Source organism: Pseudorca crassidens, chromosome 6, assembly GCF_039906515.1.
Source record: "Pseudorca crassidens isolate mPseCra1 chromosome 6, mPseCra1.hap1, whole genome shotgun sequence".
In the NCBI taxonomy this organism is placed as follows: domain Eukaryota; kingdom Metazoa; phylum Chordata; class Mammalia; order Artiodactyla; family Delphinidae; genus Pseudorca; species Pseudorca crassidens.
The window spans coordinates 115,623,049-115,643,665 of NC_090301.1; the positions used below are offsets into that span (position 1 = coordinate 115,623,049).

The following is a 20,617-nucleotide window of genomic DNA, read 5'->3' on the forward strand; positions in this document are numbered from 1 at the left end:
GAGAAAAGCCAACCCTGTACACTGTAGGTAAAAATGTCAATTGTTGCAGCCACTTGGAAAACAGTATGGAGGTTCCTCAAAAAACTCAAAATAGAACTACCTTATGACTCAGCAATTCTACTTCTGGGTATACATCCAAAAAAACACCCCAAAAACACTAATTTGAAAAGATACATGCATTACAATATTCATTGTGTCGTTATTTACGATAGCCAACATATGAAAGCAACCTAAGTGTCCATCAACAAATGAATGGATAAAGAAGAAGTGGTACACACACATACACACACACACACATGTATATATATATATATATATATAATGGAATATTGATCAGCCATAAAAAAGAATGAAATTTTGCTATTTGCAATAATATGGATCGACCCAGTGCATGTTATACTTAGTAAAATAAGTTAGACAGAAAAAGACAAATACTGTATATTATCACTTATATGTGGACTCTAAAACATAAAACAAATGAATGAATATAACAAAACAGAAACAGACTCACAGATATGGAGAACAAACTAGTGGTTACCAGTGGGGATAGGGGACTAAGGGGTACAAACTACTGTATATAAAATAAATAAGCTATAAGGATATATTTTACAGCACAGGGAATATAGTCAATATTTTAAAATAAGTTTAAATGGAGTATAATCTATAAAGATTTTGAATTACTATGTTGTACACTTGAAAATAATATAATATTGTAAATCAACTATACCTCAACAAAAATAAGAATGAGAGGGGGCATCACTATAGAGCCTATAAATATTTAAATGGTAATAAGGGAGTTGTGTGCCAATAAATTCTCAAGTATATTATATGAAAAAAAATTATTTGAGAGGTAAAAATGACCAAGACTATTGTCTGAAGAGGAAAAACCCTGGAATAGTTCTATACCAATTAGAGAAATTGAATTAATGATTACAAATCTTCCCACAACAAAAACTCCAGGACCCAGTGGCTTCAGTGATGGATTCCTTTAATGATGTAAGGAATAAAAGAGGTCACGAGTCATCAAGGTGGCAACATAGGTCATTCCAGACTTCAGTCCCTCTCAGAAGAAGACAAAAAGCAACTATCCATACACAGGACACCACCGTGAAAATCCTGCGACATGGGAGTGAGAGTGAAGCACCCCCCTGGACCACAGAGACTGAAAAGAACCCATTAGAAGGATAGGATAGGATAGGATAAGGATAAGAATAGGATAAGGATAAGGATAAGAATACACTCTGATTGCATTGCCCCTCCCCCAGGCCAGCATAGTGCCACACTGAGAGGGTCCCCTCTGGACCTAAAGTTTCTCCAGTAGGAAAAAAGAGAGCCCAAGGTGGACATCTAGCTCCCCCAGAATTGTGGGTTTTTTCATGGGAGGCCCACTTGAGTCTTGCCTCTAGAGGCTCATGGGGGGAATTTGGAGCGTGATGGAGAAGGGTGGGCTGGATCTTATAGTAACCAACTCTCAGATCTTGGCAGACAGAGTTCATCTTCCCAGTGGTGCTCAAGTAGAAATCCAAAACAACAAGTTTGCCATCTGTAAAGCCGAGACAGTGACCCCGTCTGGCCAGGGTACTAGGTTTGTAGTTCTGCCTGACTCAGGACCCCAAATGGGAAGCATAATCAGCTGTTCTGCGGCCCTGCAGAAGGAAGCTAGTTCATAGCTCTGCCTACTGCTGAGTACAGCTCAGCACTGTCTGACCAGGAAGCCTGGCCCGATCACCCAGGAAGCTCTATAGACCAGTAGCACCTAAGTGAGAAGTGAACCCAGCCAGTGGCTTTGCCCTCCTACAGAACCAAAGCTAATGGCTCCATCTGACCAGGGAGCTTGGTACACAGCTCAGCCTGATTCAGTCTCTAAACAGTGAGCCTTGCCACTATTGGATCCTGTTCTGTGGCCTCAACCAGGCAGGAAGCTAATTCTTAGGCCCACTCAGTGCTGAATATAGCCTCTAGTCCCACCCAACCTGTAAACCTAACCAGAGCACCCAGGATGCTGCATAACCCATCCTACATCCTCACCTCTGAACAGTGAATTGGGCCAGTAACTATGCCCATCTACAGAGCGAAACCCTTGGCCCTGTCTTGTCAGGAAACTCATTGTGCAGTTTTGCCTAATTTGGAGCCCCAAACAATGTGCTGTGCTGTCCTTGGGGCCCATTCTGCTGCCCTCCCTGCATAAGGAAGCTAATTTATAGCCCTTCCTACTGCACTACCCAATCCTACCCAACTAGGAAGCCTGATGGGAGAAATAGTGTAGCCCATCCTACCACAATGCTTGTGCAGAAAATCAAGCCAGTCCTATCTAACAGGTCCCTGTCCATGGCACCCCCACACACACACCTCAGAGCCTGGGAAGTGGTTTTGCCCCAATATAGACCCCAATAGCAAGCTCCACCTTCCCAAGGATGTTACCAGTTGACCCCAAGCTGACCTGACTGATGAAGGGCTGTCTCTGTAAAAGCAAACCTGTAAAGTTTAGAAGAGGAGAACCCTTACTCATACGCCCAGATACCAAAGTAAGGAAGCAAGGATCACAAAATATCAGGTAAACATGACACTACCAAAGGAAAGTAATAAAACTCCAATAACTGACCCTAAAGAAATGGAAATCTAAGTTATCTGCTTGAAATTGGGTGTTATATCGTATGTAAACCTCATGGTTACCACAAAGGAAAAGCCTATAATAATTATACAAGAAATTATGTTCATGGAGTCAAAACATACCACTACAAAACTTCATCAAATCACAAAAGAAGACAGCAAGACAAGAAGCAAGGAACAAATGGATCTGTAAAGCCATAAAACCAAAAAACAATGAACAAAATGGAATAATAAGTCCTTACCTATTAATAATTACATTAAATGTAAATGGATTAAATTTTCCAGTCAAAAGACATAGAGTGGCTGAATGGATTAAAAAATATCGAGTAATATGCTACCTACATATATTGACTGAAAGCAAAAGGATGGAAAAAGATATTTCAAGCAAATGTTAAACAAAGGAAAGCAGGGTAGCTATACTTGTTTCAGAAAGATATAGACTTTAAGCAAAAAAATGACAATGAAAGACAGAAAAGGTCATTATTTAAAAATAAAGGGGTCAATCCATCAAGAAGACATAACAATTGTAAATATTTATGCATCCGTATATAAATATATAAAGTAAATACTAACAAAACTAAAAAGAGAAATAAACATCAATACAATAATAGTTGGAGAATTCAATACCCCACTCTCAGCAATGGGTATATCATCCAGAGAGAGAATCAAGGAAATAGTTGATTTTAACAACACTATAGAGCAAATGGAGCTAATAGACATATATAGAATACTCCCATACAACAGCAGCAGAATACACATTCTTCTCAAGCTCACATGGAACTCTTTATAGGATAGATTATATGTTAGGCCACAAATCAAGTCTCAGCAAATTGAAGATTGAAATCATACCAAGTTTTTTTTTCTGATCACAATGGTATGAAACTAGAAATCAATAACAGGAGGAAAATTGGAGAATTCAGAAATACATGGAAAGTTAGCAACACACTCTTGAACAACCAATGAATCAAATAAAAAATAAAAGGGGAAATAGAAAAATATATTGAGACAAACAATAATGGAAACACAATATACCAAAAGATATGGGAATTATTTTGAAGAAGGTCTAAGAGGAAAGTATATAGCTATTAATATATACATCAAGAAAATAGAAAGATGTCAGAAAACAACCTAATTCTATATCTCAAGGAACTAGAAATAGAAGAACAAAGTAAGCCCAAAATTAGCAGAAGGAAGGAAATAATAAAGATTAGAGGAGAAACAAATGAAATGTAGAGTTGGAAAACAATAGAAGCAATTCATAAAACTAAGAGCTGGTTCTTTGAAAATATAAACAAAATTGGAAAACCTTAAGTAGATTGACCAAGAAAAGAAGAGACAGGACTAAAAGTTTTTAAACATTATAAATGAAAGAGAGAACATAGCAACTGACATAGATATTGCAGAAATACAAAGATTCTTAGAAGACAACTATGAACAATTATATGCCAACTAATTGGACAACCGAGAAGAAATGGATAAATTCCTAAGAACATCAAACCTACCAAGAATGAATCATGAAGAAATAGAAAATCTGAACAGACCAATTACTACTAAAGAGGTTGAATCAGTAATGAAAATCCTCCCAACAAAGAAAAGCCCAGGACCAGATGGCTTCACTGGTGAAAATTACCAAGTATTTAAAGAATTAACACTAATCCTTTCCAAACACTTCCCAAATGTCAAAGAGGAGGGGACACTCTCAAACTCATTTTATGTGTCAAGCATTACTCTGATATTGCAGCCAGACAAGGATGCTACAAGAAAAGAAAATTAAGACCCATATCACTAGTGAATATAAATGTAAAAATTCACAACAAAATACAAGCAAACTGAATTCAGAAGCATATTAAAAGGATTATATACCATGACCAAGTGGGATTCATCCCTCAGATGTAAAGGTGTAAAGATGTAAAGATGTAAAGATGTAAAGATGTTGACTTGCAACATATGCAAGTCAATAAATGTGATACACCACATTAATAGAATGAAAGATAAAAATCAATAGATGCAGAAAAAAGCGTTTGACAAAATTCAACATCCATTTATGAAAAAAACTCTCAACAAAGTGGCTATAAAGGGAACATATTGCAACACAATAAAGTCAATATATGACAGACTCATAGCTAACTTCATACGCAATGGTGAAAAGCTAAAAGCTTTCCCTCTAAGATCAGGAACAAGACAAGGATGCCCACTCTCACCACTCTTATTCAACATAGTACTGAAAGATTTTCAGATAAGAGAAAGAAATAAAATCCATCAGAATTAGAAAGGAAGAAGTAAAATTGCCTCTATTTGCAGCCGATATGATTTTATACATAGAAAATACTGAAGACTCCACCAAAAACCATTAGATCTAATCAATGAATTCAGTAAAGTTGCAGGATGCAAAATCAACGTATATTAATCAGTACTGTTTATATATAATAAATTATCTGAAAAAGAATAAAAGAAAATGATCCCATTTACAATAGAATCCAAAACAATAAAATATTTAGGAATAAATTTATCTTAGGAGGTGAAAGATATCTATACTGAAAACTATAGGACACTGATAAAAAAAATTGAGAAAGACAGAAAAAGAAGGAAAGATGTCTTGTGTTCATGGATTAGAAAAATTAATATTGTTAATATGTTTGTCTGTAGATTTAATGCAATACAAATCAGATTCCAGTGGCATTTTTTTACAGAAATAAATAAAATATTCTAAAATTTGTATGGAGCAACAAAAAACCCTGAATAGCAAAAGCAATAATGTGAAAGAAAATCAAAACTGGAGGCATCATACTCCCAGATTTCAAACTATGCTAAAAAGCTATGTTAATTAAAACAGTATGATACTGGAATAAAAATAGACACATAGACCCATGGATCATAATAGAGAGCCCAGGAATAAACTGCCACATATATATCCGACTGCTATTTGATAAGGGAGCCAAGAACATGCAATGGGAAAAGGACAGTCTCTTCAAGAAATGGTGCTGGGAAAACTGTATAACCACATACAGAAAAATGAAATTGGACCCCTATTTACACCATTCACAGAAATTAAATCTAAATGGATTAAAGACAAATAAAAGACATGAATCCATAAAAAATCCTTGAAGAAAACAAAGGGGAAAACTTTCTTGACTTTGGTCTTGGATTGGATTTTTGGATATAACATCTAAAGCACAAGCAACAAAATAAAACGTAAACTATGTCAAATTAAAAAGCCTCTGCACAGCAAAAGAACAGTCAACAAAATGAAAAACCAACCTACGGAATGGGAGAAAATATCTGCAAATCATATGTCTGATAAGGGGTTAATATCCAAAATATATAAAGAACCCATATACCTCAATAGCAAAAGTAATAATCCAATTAAAAAATGGGCAAATGACCTAAAGTAGACATTTTTCAAAGAAGATACTCAAATAACCAATGGTATATGAAAAGGGCCCAACATCTCTAATCATTAGGGAAATGCAAATCAAAACCATAATGAGATATCACCTCATACATGTTGGAATGGCTGTTATCAAAAAGACAGAAAATAACAAGTGTTGGTGAGGAGGTGGAGAAAAATGAATCCTTGTGTCTTGTGGTGGGAATGTATATTGGTATATCCACTATGGGAAACAATAAGGCAGATACTCAAAAAATTAAAACAGAACTACTATATGATTCAACAATTCAACTTCTGGGTATATAACTGAAGTAAATAAAATCACTATCTTGAAGAGATATTTGCAACCCCAATGTCATTGCAGCATTATTTATAATAACCAAGACATGTGAAAAAACCTAAGTATTCATCAGTGGATAAATGGATAAAAGAAATATGTCATATATATGCAATGTAATACTATTCAGCCATTAAAAAGGAAAATTTGCCATTTGTGACAACATAGATGGACCCTGAGGGCATGTATGCTAAATGAAATAAGTCAGACAGCAAAAGACAAGTACTGTATGATCCCACTTATACATGAAATGTAAAAAAGCAAACTTATAGAAACAAAGATTAGGTTTGTGCTTTTTAGAGTCAGGAGTGGGGGTGGGAGAATTGGGTAAAGGTGTTTAAAAGGTACAACTTCAGTTATAAGGTAATAAGTTCTGGGGAAGTAATGTACAACATGATGACTATAGTTAAATACTGTATTATATATTTAAAAATTGCTGAAAGAGTAAATCTGAAAGTTCTCATGAAAAGGAGAAAAATTGTTAGCTATATGAGATGATGGCTATTAACTAAACTTATTGTGGTGATCATTTTGTAATATATATATGTATCACCTCATTATGGTGTACACCTTATACTATGTTGTATGTCAATTATTTATTGATAAAACTGGGGAATAATGGAATAGTTTCTACCATTCCTACATTCTCTAAAAAGTGGAAAAGGAAGAGAACTTCTCAACTTATTTTTATAAGGGTAACATTATCATGCTACCAAAACTAGACAAGGACGTTACAAGAGAGACCATTTTAGACTGATATTTGTTATGAACATTGCATTCAGAAAATTTTTTATCATATTAATATATCATTCTGGACAACATTGAGAATACTGCATCTTGACTAAGTGGGGTTTTACCCTGGAATTTAAGGTTAGTTTATATTGAAAATCAGTGTAATTCACTGTTTCAACAGAAAAAAAGAAAAATAAATAAGCAATTATCTTAATAGATGAAGAAAAAGCAACTGACAAAACTCAACATTCATTCATGATGACTTTCAACATAAATGAATAGAAAGTAATATCCCCAATATGATGAAGGATACCCACAAAGTAACCAATAAATATTATACTCAATAGTGAAACAGTATCCTTGTTCACCTAAAGATCGACAATAAGGTAAGGATACACATTCTAACTCTGTTAAGCAAACTTATTAGAGACTCTAATCAGAGTAACTTTCAAAGAATAACTATCATGATGATTGGTAAGGAAGAAGTAAAATTATCTTTATTTGTAGATGATATTATTGTATAAATAAAATGTAAGAAATCTACCAAAAATACTAGAATAGATGACAATTCATAAGTCAAGGCACCAACTTCAATTGTCTTTTCCCTTTCCTGATTTTTATCATTTTACTGTAAAAAATATGTAAATATATAGGATACTACAGTTTTCTTAAGAAATGCTCACTGAATTATTTAAGGGTAAATGGATACAATACTTCAGAACTGCTGTCAAATTGTTTAGAAAAAAACTAAATTTCTAACTTTTAATTGATTTTGAAAAAAGAGACTTCTACCAGCCTCTCAAATAATTTAGAATCAGAGGGGAGAGATATATAATAATAAAGCAAATGGAGCACAATGTAAATACATGAGGAATATGTCTAAAGGATATGCAGATGTTTCTTGAACTGGTCTTTTACTTTCTCTGTAAGTTTGCACTTGTTTCAAAATAAAGATTTAAGAAGTAACAAAATATATTTCCAAGATTGGTAATATTATGATGGAAAATAAAAATACTATTAAAATCTTTAAAATATTAGGTACATAGGAATAAATTTAACAAAGAGTGGCAAAATCTTAATACTGAAAACTAAAACGTTGCTGAAAGGCATTAAAGAAGACCTAAAGAAGAAGTTAAGCCACATTCCTGAATTGAAAGGCTTCATGTTGTAGATGTCAATTCTACTCAAATTGTACTATAGCTTCAATACAATATGAATTAAACTCTCAGCAGACTTTTTTTTTTTTTTTGGTAGAAACAGACAAGATAGTTTTTAAATGCATATGGAACTACAAAAGGCCTGACCAGGTAAATCAATACCCTAAAAAAAAAAAAAGATAATAATTGGAAGAGTTGCACTACATGATTTCAGGAATAACCGGAAAGCCACAGAAACTTAGAGATTGTAATGGAGGCAAAAGAACACACAAATCGATCAGTTGAACTGAATAGTGTTTCCAGAAATAGATCTATATTTATATGATCAATTGACTTACAGCATAGGTGCCAAAGCAATTCAATAGGGGGAAATGACACTGGAACAATTAATAACCGGATGGAAAATACAATGATGGTTGACATTTCTTATACTATATTCTAAAATTAGTCTGAGACATACTACAGCCTTAAATCTAAAAGCTAGTAGCTAGTACTGTCAATCTTCTAGATGAAAAGATGGAATATAACTTCACTATATTGAATAGACAAAATAGTCATTTATCATAAAAGAAAAAAATAAATCAGACATCATCAAAATTAGAAACCTCTCATCAAAGACCCTATTAGGAAATCAAACAGCTAACCACAGACTGGGAGAAAATATTTTTCAAAATGTGCATCTGACGAAGAAATATATACGTTTCAATAATAAAAGACAACCCAATGAAAAAGTCAAAATGTGTGAATAGAAACTTGTAAAGAAGTAACAAACTCATGAAAAAGTACTCAAAATTGTTACACATTAGGAAAATATAGATTAAATCATAATGAGGTAACACTACATACCATTAAAATGAATAAACTTAAAACAACAACAAAAAAGGTGACAGTTTTAACTGCTGATGAGGATGTGGAGAATTGCAAATCTCATTCTTTGTGGGTAGAAGTGTGACTTTACTTTAAAAGAATGATTTTGTAGTCTCAAAGAAAGTTAAACACACATATATAAATATATATGTGTGTATATATATCTCAGGAGCTCCATTCCTAGATATTTGCATGAGAAATAAAAACCTGTTTCCACCAAAGGATTTGTTTAAAACACGTCTTTTTTAGAGAAGCTTTATTCACAATAGCTAAAAACTGGAAACTATGCAACTGTCCATTAACAAGAAATGAATAAACAAAATGAGGCATATCAATACAATGACATTCCACTCTGCAATTTAAAAAGAAACAGAAGACTGATACACTGAACAATATGAATGAATCTCAAAAACGTGGTGTGAAAGAAGCACTACACGAAAGAGTGCATAATACATGATTCCCATTATCTGAATTTCTAAAACAGGCAAAACTAATCTATGGAAAAAGATTTGGAAGAGTAGTTGCCTTATTGGAAACTGTGAAGGGGCACGAGGAAATGTGTTTGGAAGTGTAAAGGTCATATATCTTGATGGGATGTAAATACATTTATCAAAACTCATCACATAAACTTACGATCTGTACATTTCACTATGTGCAAATTACACTTCAGTATTTTTAAACATAATTTTTAAATGGTCTGTAAAAGATAGCAATAAAGAGGAAAAAATTTATCTGTGATTGGAATGATGAGCATAGATATGAAAACAAAGTTGATGCATCAGCCATTTACTTATTGGGTTTCGCTGACACTCTTTACATTTAGCTTGCATATATTAGAAATTTTATTTCAATTATCCTTTTTCATCTGGCTGGCTTATAGATCGACCAGGATTTCATCATTTATTTGTCAAACTGTTCTGGATGGTTTCTTACTGAGACGATCACAAAGTCATTTAAAAATTGTTCATGCGTATACGTATTCTAGGTAGAGAAAGCCTGCCATCTCTATATAGGGAAAATCTATATAGGTAAAGTGCTTCAATAGAAAAGATACAGGAACCCTATCGTATTCTTGAATTGATACCTTATTGATATTCTATTATATTTCTATTCCATTTATGGAGTTTAAAATTTTTACTTTCTACAATAATAGAAATAATAAGACAGATAATTGCATGTGAAGTTTTGGACCCTCGTGGAGTCTAACAAAACTTAGTGACACTAATGAGCAGTGGCACTGATATATTTTTTTGTGTGTCTGTGTTTTACAGATATCAAGGATGATTATTGCTGAAGTGTGACTAGAAAATCAAGGAATGATTTAGTTAGATGTTTTTCTGATGTCTGTATATAGAGAAAATCTATTGGAAGAAAAAAGCCCTGAAAATGGACAATGGTTAATTATAATGTAATAATAATATGGCTTTAAAAGAGGAAATTGGTAAAAAAAAAAAAAACCTATAAATAAATAATAATCATTATTTACAATTTGAAATGAGTACTTTTGCATAGAGGTAAAATCTCTAACATATTACGATTTAGTTTTCTTCATTTTAATACTTTTGTTATAGAGTCATTTTTTCCAGAGAACCACAAGATATTTCATAATTTACTACATGTAAACAGCATTACTAAAATTTATTTTATCTACACATATTCAACTTGAGATGAAATTTGTCTAATTGTGCTTTTTGAAATATAATTTTGGTTCTGATCCTATGCAAGATTATTTTAAACACACATAAAATTTTGCCATTTCAAATGTTTAGTTGTTTTCCCTAAGGGGAAAAAATGACTATGGTAAGAGTGGATCGAATGTTGACAAAATGTCCACTTTTAAATTTTATTCCTGGCTGTTTGCCCAGTTTTTTGGAAGGACTTAATATTTGTTTCCTGATGATGCCTCGAGGTGAAAAGAGACAGTGTCTAGTTGTTCAGAACAGTTTGAATGAAGTAATCAAACGGAGCTGGAAAATGATCTTCTGTCTCTGGTTAAGTGCAACTGAGAATTCTGAAGGAGTTCACCAAAGATAAGACTATAATTAGAATATCATTTCATCCCAATTCTCTACTTATTCATTCAGTTTAAGTCAATAATGACAATGTGATCTCCCGTGGTATTTCACCAGCTGCAGGAAGGAAAAATGTGCCTATAGGATAACAGTGTAAAAAAGGTTAAATTGATGCGTGCTCACTTTGGTCTTTAGATGCTTCATGGAGTTAATTGTTTTGTTTCAGAAATATGAGATGACATCAGATACATGGCTATCTAAACAGGTATGGTATAGGTGGTCTCTTTATGTCACATTTTGTCCATCCCGCCCATCCTGTTCACTCATTTGTTATGTATAACTTTTTCTCAAAAGTTATTTCAGTATTATGAATTTAAGGCTCTGTTATGTTTGAATAAATGAGTCTTTTTCATTAAAATATTTATAACTTGGGCTCTATGACATCATTTGTAGAAAGATTACTTCTGTTTTTTATAGGACATAAATTGTAGAATAACTACCAGGATCCATTTTCAGGACCATTCATATAAGTAAATGTTTGTGTAGAAGAAGGAGAAAAAGATGTGACCCATTAAAACTACAAACCATCAGCATTGCTCAAATCACCCAGAAAATTAACTTGGTTATGTGGAGATTATTCAGGTGAACATTTCTTTCCTTAGATATATCCTAGCTCATAATGCTAGCTTGTGATATAAATGAAGCTGGAATCCAGATGATCACAGAAGAATAAACAAACATCTCCACAACATGCTTTCATACTGGACATTTCAGAAGGAAGCACAAATAGATTATTCAAATATAGCTTAACCCATTTTACTACTAATTTCATCACTACTTTTTGCAAAGGGAAGTATTTTGTTTGCCTTGTTTGGTTTTGATTTGTTTTGTTCTTTACAGTGCTCTTTTATTTTATATTCTCTCCCTGGGTGTCATATACATCTGTGGTTTCAATTACCACCACCAAGTGTATAGCCCCAGGCAACTCACTTCTGAGTTCTGAAATATCCAAATTCATGCTTGGCATCTTCTCCTGAATCTGTGAAAGTAACTGCACACTCCACAGGTTCAAACTAAACTTCTCTGTCTTCCAGTCAGTCCGTCTTCTTATCATAGGAGTCAAGGACGTATTTATCCATCCAGCTATCAAAATCATAAACCTAGTGGGGATTTTTAAACATTGTCTTATCCTTATCTGCATATGTTATTATTCATCACCAAGTTATTTTGATTTTACTCTCAAAGATCTCAAGTCAATTTACTTTTCTCCAATTCACAAACACCATACAGGATTAAACTACAGGCACTGCATTTCCTCCTTAACTGGTGAACTCTCAACCCCTTAGCGTTGAGAGTTCCCCTTAGGAACCTGACAATCTGTTCTCTACACTGCAGACTGGCTGAGTGATCTTTTCAAAATATGTATTTGATTGTCACTACCCACAACACTCATATTCTCTCACAACTAAAACCCCTTTGTTCTACAGATAAAGACCAACATCCTTAAAGGGTCTACAAAGGATTAAGTTGAAAGCCTTTCCAGCTCTGTGTCATACCATCTTTTCTCCCATTTTTTCCATTAGCCCTCCTCATATACCCAGGACCTTTATGTGAACTCTTTCTTCTGAACAGAGTTCTCTCAACTACTTTCTTATGTGAAGGCTGCTCATTTGTCAAACCTCAGCCTAAATCACCTGCATAAGAAGTCACCTCCTCAACCACACTAAACAAATCACATTCCCCAATAAAAGTTAAAGTCAAGTGTAATCTTTATGAAACACTCATACAGTTAGTTCTGTGACTTTTTTACTACATTCACAAGAGCAGGAAGGTTATTCATTTTTTGTTACCCACTAATACAAATGCTTAATATGGAGTCTGGTTATAAGAAGAGATCCATTTATACTTGTTGAACAAATAAAGAAAAAGAGTAAGAAGGATTGTGAATAGGCTAAACCTTTGCTTGTTTGAAGTATAGGCATGTCTATCTATCTATCTATCTATATTATCTATCTATCATCCATCTATCATCTATCCATAGGTAACAATATGAACTATTTAATCTTAGTCAAGGTACAAAATGAAATTGGGGGAAAAAAATCTTGGTTTTTTAGCCAATAATGGACTCTTACAAAATTAAATTAGATACTTAAAATAAAAATCATTGAAAACAATAACATAATGGATATGGATTTATTCTAAACTGCCTGTGTTATTAAACCTATTTTGCTACCATTTTGATTGCTAGTGACATTCATAATAGTCTAACATACAACAACACAATGCATGCTCTTTTGGGATTATATTATCTACATTTTAAGTCCCAAATTCATGAATATTTAATAGAAACTTTTTAAAATAAAGAAACCAGTTATCAATTATTCAATAAAAAATGCAGGGAGTAGTTTGTCGTGGTTAACTTTTTCTCCAAAAGCTCTAAGGGAATTTCAGGAAATACTTAGAATTCAATGAAATTTAAAGGATGAGAATCTATAATGAGATGAAGCAAGTTTCCAAGAAAATTAGAAATTTAATGTAATACTCATATGCTTGTTTTCTGGATAGTGAGAAGAGGAGAGAGAAGTGGGCATGTTTGCCCTAGCTTTCAAGAGACTTATAGTTGGAATAACCAGTGTAAAAAACATTTGGCCAAGAGGTGGACTTTGTTATCCTCAGCTCATTATCCTGTGTGCCATAAATACTGCCTTGTTTAAGGTCATAAATGTAGACAGTTAGACTGGCTCTACTTCTTTATTTGACTGCAGGAAAGGCTCTGCATAGAGCTGTATGTTTATAACTAGTTACATTTCAATGGTGAAAGTTTTTAAACCTAGCAATGTATTGGAGATTATAATTCCCATCTACTCTTTAAAATGAACTATTTCTAAGGTACCAGAATTGGAGGAACAGGGACTAACATAAAAAGCACATTGCTCAGATATCCCCATACCTAATTTATTCTTGGAGCAAAGCACAGGAGGAAAATGTTGAATAAGGGAGAAGCCAATAGTTTGGAGTAAATGTGGTGGATAAAGTGATATATGTAACAAATATTTTTGCCCATTGTACACATGCATTCATCTATTCAATTATAAGAAGGTCACCTACTGTGTCCTAGGCAATAGAGCTAAAAAAGATAAAATTACAAACTTAGTTTAATTATTACTTGCCTAGTGAAGGAAGTCAACTATATAATAGAGTGTACAGAAAGCCATGATAGAGATGAATACAGAGTACTATTCAGAATCTCTGAGGAGAGATTTCCTAACTAGAAGAGACTCTCTAACTAAGGAAATTTGGAAATGGTTTCTGTTCTGAGTTTAAGTAAAAAATGAGTAAGATTTAGCACAAAAAGGACGACTGAAAGGTTAGGCCAGACAGAAGAAACCCCATGTGCAAAGGCAAAGAGAGAAATATTCCACAGGGGCAAGAGATGGAACATAGTTGAACAATGTGATTCACTCAGTCAAGTGTCTTGTCAGTATTTATTATATGCTTTGTAATGCAATTTTCCCATCCTTGAATTGTATTACCTCAGAGTTTTAAATTTATTACACATATCATCTTATATTTTCATGAGTGTCCATGAAGTAGACAAGGAAAATAATATTTTTATGTTTCTATCATGGGATGTCATTACTAATAAAGCTAGAATCAGACTCGAGATTATTAAAATAGTTATTAATTTACATATTCAGTCAATAAATGATTGTTAAGTACAATTTATGTGACATTCACTGTCCTGGGTGCTGGAGACAAAGCAGTGAAGAATGGAGCTTACATTCTAGAGGAATACCTCCTATCTCTCTATCTACCTACCTACCTATATGCACAAATACACATATCCATTCATGTACAAACAAATGTATGCATACATAAAATATGTATGGTATTAGGTGGTATGGAAAAAAGTAGACAGTAGGCAAAAGTGGGATGAGGGATTCAGATACAGTTGGATGACCTGGCTTTCCTGATCACACTTTATATGGGGTAATCAGGAAACACCTCACTGATAACAGACATAGGAAAGAGGTGAGATCAAGAAAGATCCTTTTGCAGCAACATGGATGGACCTAGAGATCATCATACTGAGTGAAGTCAGAAAAAGACAAATATCACATAATATCGCTTATACGTGGAATCTAAAGAAAGTATACAAATGAACTTATTTACAAAACAGAAATAGAGTCACAGATGTAGAAAACGAACTTATGGTTTCCAGGGGGGAAAGGGAGAGGGATAAATTGGGAGATTAGAATTGACATATACACATTACTATATATAAATAAATAACTAGTAAGGATCTAGTTTATAGCACAGGGAACTCCACTCAATACTCTGTAATGGCTTATATGGGAAAAGAATCTAAAAAAGTGGATATATGTATATGTATAACTGATTCAGTTTGCTGTATAGCAGAAAGTAACACAACATTGTAAATCAACTATACTCCAATAAAAATTTTTTAAAAAAGAAATAAGTTCCACAGAAAAAGGAAGGAAGGAGGGAGGGAGGGGAGGAGGGAGGAAGGAAAAGAGAGAGATATGAGAAAGAGCCAGACAAAGGGTAAAAAAAAGTGCAAAGGCACTGGAGCAGGAAAATGCAGGAAGCAGGAGAAGGAAGGAAGAGGAGAGCAGGAAAAGAGTGGAGGGTCAGATCATCTAAAAATAGTTGTGAGCCATTCTGAAGACCTACTGAGGAAACCATACCAAAGCCTTTCTCTATACCATATGTATAATCACTCTCACTAATCTAAAAGAAAGAACTCGATGTTTTGTTACATAGATCGATTTTCTTAATGTTTCCCCTGGAGCAAAAGATGCAATCTATATGTATATTGCAAAATATACAAAAATATTGCAAAAGCAATCTATATGTATATCATCCATCATTTAATTTTAAAAAACAATTGTATTGATTTAACATGCTACTAGAGTTTAATTTAAAAAATCATCAAATGGGCATCTGTGTTTGTGTGTTTGTGAAGGGGTGAGCAGTGAGGATGGGAAATTTGAATTAAATTATTTTCAATGGATTCCTTCCAATTTTGCAGCCTTTTCATTTTTGTATTTACAGTAAATTCATGTGTACATCATCAGAAATATATCTTCAATAACTTGAGTTGTTGAGTAAAAGATTTCAGAAAACTATATTAAATATTATATGTTAGAAAATTTTCTAAATTAAAAAAATGATTTTGATAAACTGGTGCAGATGTTAACATTTTCTTTATTTTTGAAAGAAATTTCTAAACACAATCATATCATATGTGAAGATATGAAAGTTCTTTTCTGAACCAATTTAAAAAGTGTCTTCAGTCTAATTGTAAATCATTTCTATCCAGTATGCAAGAAACTTTCCCATCCATCTCATCACTCAAACACACACATATGCCCAATGCATCATTGCGTTCACTTTAAAACATACTGTTATACTTTTATTTTTTAAATAATTCGACAATTTGCCAAACTAAACTTAAATCAATTATTGGTCTATTCCATGCATGTATTAGCAATAGTTGGAAGTACAATTTTCAAATGCCCTTTTGAGATTGTTGCATGTGCTTCTGTATTTTAGAATGAGGAGCCCGTGTTTTCTAGAGATGGCAGCAAATTCTTTATGACAGTTCCTGTTAAGCAAGGGGGCCGTGGAGAGTATAACCACATAGCTATGTTCCTCGTCCAGGTAAGTGCTGGCTTCTTTCTGTAGTTTGGTTTCATTCCATCATGTTCATGAAAGTCTTTTTCGTGTGGTATTCTGCACCTACAGTTAATACCTGTTAAGTCCAGCCATATATCCAACTCAGGGATGTTTTAGGAAGAGGATCCCCACCCTTAGCCATAAATTCAAGCTGTACACAAAACATTTTCAACACTCAATAAAATTTAGTGAGCTACACATGTGTGCTATGAGTTGAGGGCCTTGGGATATAGAATTTAATAAATGGAAAGTGCCCAACCCCTACTTTCCAAGACCTGAGGAAAATCGAGAGACGATTTTTCATTCAACAAATATATATCATCTATTTGGTACAAGTAATATTTTCAGTGTGTTATAAAAGTTTTAAATACCTGAAGCAGTCTAAATGTCCATCAAAAATTGAATGGTTAGTAAGTTGTAGTGTACCCACACAAGGAAATGCAGGGCAGATTTTAAAAACCAGGATAAAATAGATTTCTTATGTGTTGTCAAAGATAAAATCTGTGTTATGTTTTTATGGACCTTTTGATAAAAAAAGGATAAAAGGTTATTTTTCCTCTACATTTCAAATGAATGTTAACCAGTTTTATACAGTTTTATCTAATTATAAAAAGAATCAGTGAATTCACAATAAGTAATTTAAATATGGCAAGGTTAATGAGTCAATTTGAATCTAATTGACAATAAAAATATTCATGAGAAATAAAGTTTCCTTCAAAATCAAATAAACAGTCTAGTCTCACAGGTAAATGTTAATTTATAAAGATAAAACATTGTGGATAAATTGGAATCTTTCTTGAGAGTGTTATAAACAAACTAGCCAAGAATCAATTTCATATTTACTAAGTATAGAATAAATATGAATGTGGTAAAAGATCCCTAAGCAACCTGACTACTTTTATGTTCTTAGAACCTTCAAGTCTTGTGCATATTCTCCAATTTTTACCATTATCCATATATGTATTTACATTGGTCAGCTCAGTACCTTGAATTTTTTAAATCTGTGTCAGTAGCTTAAGAGGCAACCCTTGTCCAAGATCTGTACTATTAAAGTAATTGTCATGATTTTAACTTTAATTTTAATCAAAGCTGAAATAAATAATTTGACTACACATAATCTCCACAATAGCAATGTAGATTAATTTTCATAGTATATTATTAAATTGGAAAAATAAGTTATAGACTAATATATAATGTGATCTCATTTATGTTTTAAATAAATGAAAGCATTTATATATGAATAAAAATTTTTTGTGATTCTGTACTCAACTATTAAATGATTATATCAGACAGGTGATATTAAGGGAACATATTTTGGTTTTTATGTGAACTGGAGGAAGCTTCACCAGCAAATTGCTTTACCTGATTAACTTTTGCTAGCTAATTATAAACTTTGTTATCATAAATACTGGGGAAATATTTCCGCCAAAAGAATAAATAAAACTTTCCAAATCTCACAATTGACTGTGGTGACATCTTATTGCATTTTTAAATATCAGTATTTATATTCAAGAAGCTGTATAAAAACCCAGGTAGTCAAAATTACATACAAATTGTGACTATTTATAAGATATAGTGAAAGGTAGAGAAAGATGTATAATACATCTATATATATATATATATGTATAATTCTGAGATTATCTATCCAACAAAATAAGAACAGAAATGTCTTTTAAAAAGTGTGGGGTTGGCAGAGCAGAGGTAGGAGATGAAGATGTTGGCATGTAGAAATTGAGATATTTATGCACATAACAAAAGTTTCTTTACAAGCCTTGGGAAGAAATACCTTCTGTCGCCCAATCAAACCAGTCTGAAATGCAGTCTAATTCATTATTTCTGAAATGTTCAGAAGAACAACTTCATAGAGCAGATGTGTTTACTTTGTTCCTCTTCCATATGGAGATTATAGCAAAGCTTCCATTGAAGTAGAAAATGTTTTGATCTATTCTGACTACAGTTCAGAGAATTTGTGGTTTGCCTCACTGATAAATAAACATGACTGCATGATTATTTACAGATATTTTGGCAATGTGGCTAAAATTAACTTACTTTGTTAATGAATCAGAGGTCAGTGCTTAGGTAAATAAAATTTATTCTTAAGTTTGTACATACACACAATTTTGAACCTCTTTGCCTCAATTTTTAAATAGCTAACAAAAAAGCTCTTTTATGATTTTTTTATGATTACCGTATTGAGAGATATATATATATATATATATATATACACACACTATAAAAATTTGTAAAATTCTAAACTGAGTAAACTAAACAAAAGATTATAAGGGGCTTCCCTGGTGGTGCAGTGGTTGAGAATCTGCCTGCCAATGCAGGGGACGCGGGTTCAAGCCCTGGTCTGGGAAGATCCCACATGCCGCGGAGCAACTAGGCCCATGCGCCACAACTACTGAGCCTGTGTGTCTGGAGCCTGTGCTCCGTAACAAGACAGGTCATGATAGTGAGAGGCCCGCACACCACGATGAAGAGTGGCCCCTGCTTGCCACAACTAGAGAAAGCCCTCGCACAGAAACGAAGACCCAACACAGCCAAAAATAAATAAATTAAAAAAAAAAAAAAGATTATATAAAATCAGGGACTTCCCTGGTGGTCGTAGCCAAAAAGTAAGAAAAAGAAAAAAGAGTATATAAAATCAAACATAATCTCATCACCCCAGACTTGCACACTGCAAATCAATTGTTGTATATATTTCCAATTTCATTTTACATTAAAAATATATCACTTTTTCTTAAAGTGTGCAATCAAAGCATATATATTGATTTGTAACATTTAAAGAGTAATATCTGAGCATTTTCTCACATCATTTAATTGCATTCTTAATATTTAATATTATTTGTAAATGTGATTTTAATAGCTATTCAACATCCTGTCTAGTAAATATATTATACTGTATTTAAATGAATTAATTTTCATCATCATATTTATTTCTAGTTTTGATACCAAAAATGATCCAGAGATAAATGTTCTTACCACAAATGTATATTTCTAGATGTCAAAAGTTACCTAGGCAAAGCATATGTGTACATATATGTATTTGTTTAGGTTTTGATATGGAATGTGAAACTGGCCCTCCAAAAATGGTGTACTAATTTACCGTCTAAACAGTAGTGCATAGCACCAGTGATGACTTTTTACCCCCTCTTCCTTCCCTTGATACACCAGAGGACTCCACCTAAATTGATGTGCCCAGGGAGTGAGAAATGAGAGGAACAGAGAGCTTGGCAGCCGTCAGGAAGACCACCTTTGCAGTACTTGATGCTTAGCTATATTAGAGAGCTTCCCCATTGACTGCAAATATATTCATCTGTTTGAAGTATCTTACTAAATGAAATTAGTAAATTTTTGCAAACATTTTTCTCTCTTACACAATCAGTAGGTAACCAAAAAACATTAATTAGAGACCAGGCTACAAAATTAGTGTTTCAGGATATTTTCAATATATAGATTGATGGTTGGCCTTACAAATATTTTAGTGGTTTTTTCCCCTCATTTACAAGACTTATGCTTGTTAAAATAATTCCAAAAAATAAAAAATAGGAAAAAATTGTGTGTTCCTCCAGTCTACTTTTAAACATGATTATAATTTTATGTTAAGTACAGTATTTTATCCTATTTGAATTTAAATTTTAAAGCATAATTTTCCCATAGTGCTAAACAATTTTGAAATGCAATTCTTTTGAATATTAATATTTAGTTGACTGGATGTACATAGTTAACCATTGTTGTTCAATGTTTAATTTAGTGGCAATTTACTGCAACTATAGATGTCACTATACATAAATATTATTTTTATTATGAA

General features: G+C 33.1%; 1 protein-coding gene across 4 annotated transcripts in view; it reads left to right on the top strand.

The window, feature by feature from the left end:
- Window positions 1–20,617, top strand: part of DPP10 (dipeptidyl peptidase like 10) — a 1,288,081-nt gene that overhangs the window by 1,191,347 nt on the left and 76,117 nt on the right. For all 4 annotated transcript variants that reach the window (XM_067742149.1, XM_067742151.1, XM_067742148.1 and 1 more), the window contains 2 exons: window positions 11,330–11,368; window positions 16,681–16,788. In XM_067742149.1, the coding sequence (XP_067598250.1) occupies window positions 11,330–11,368; window positions 16,681–16,788 (147 nt within the window). The remainder of the gene's footprint in view (window positions 1–11,329; window positions 11,369–16,680; window positions 16,789–20,617) is intronic.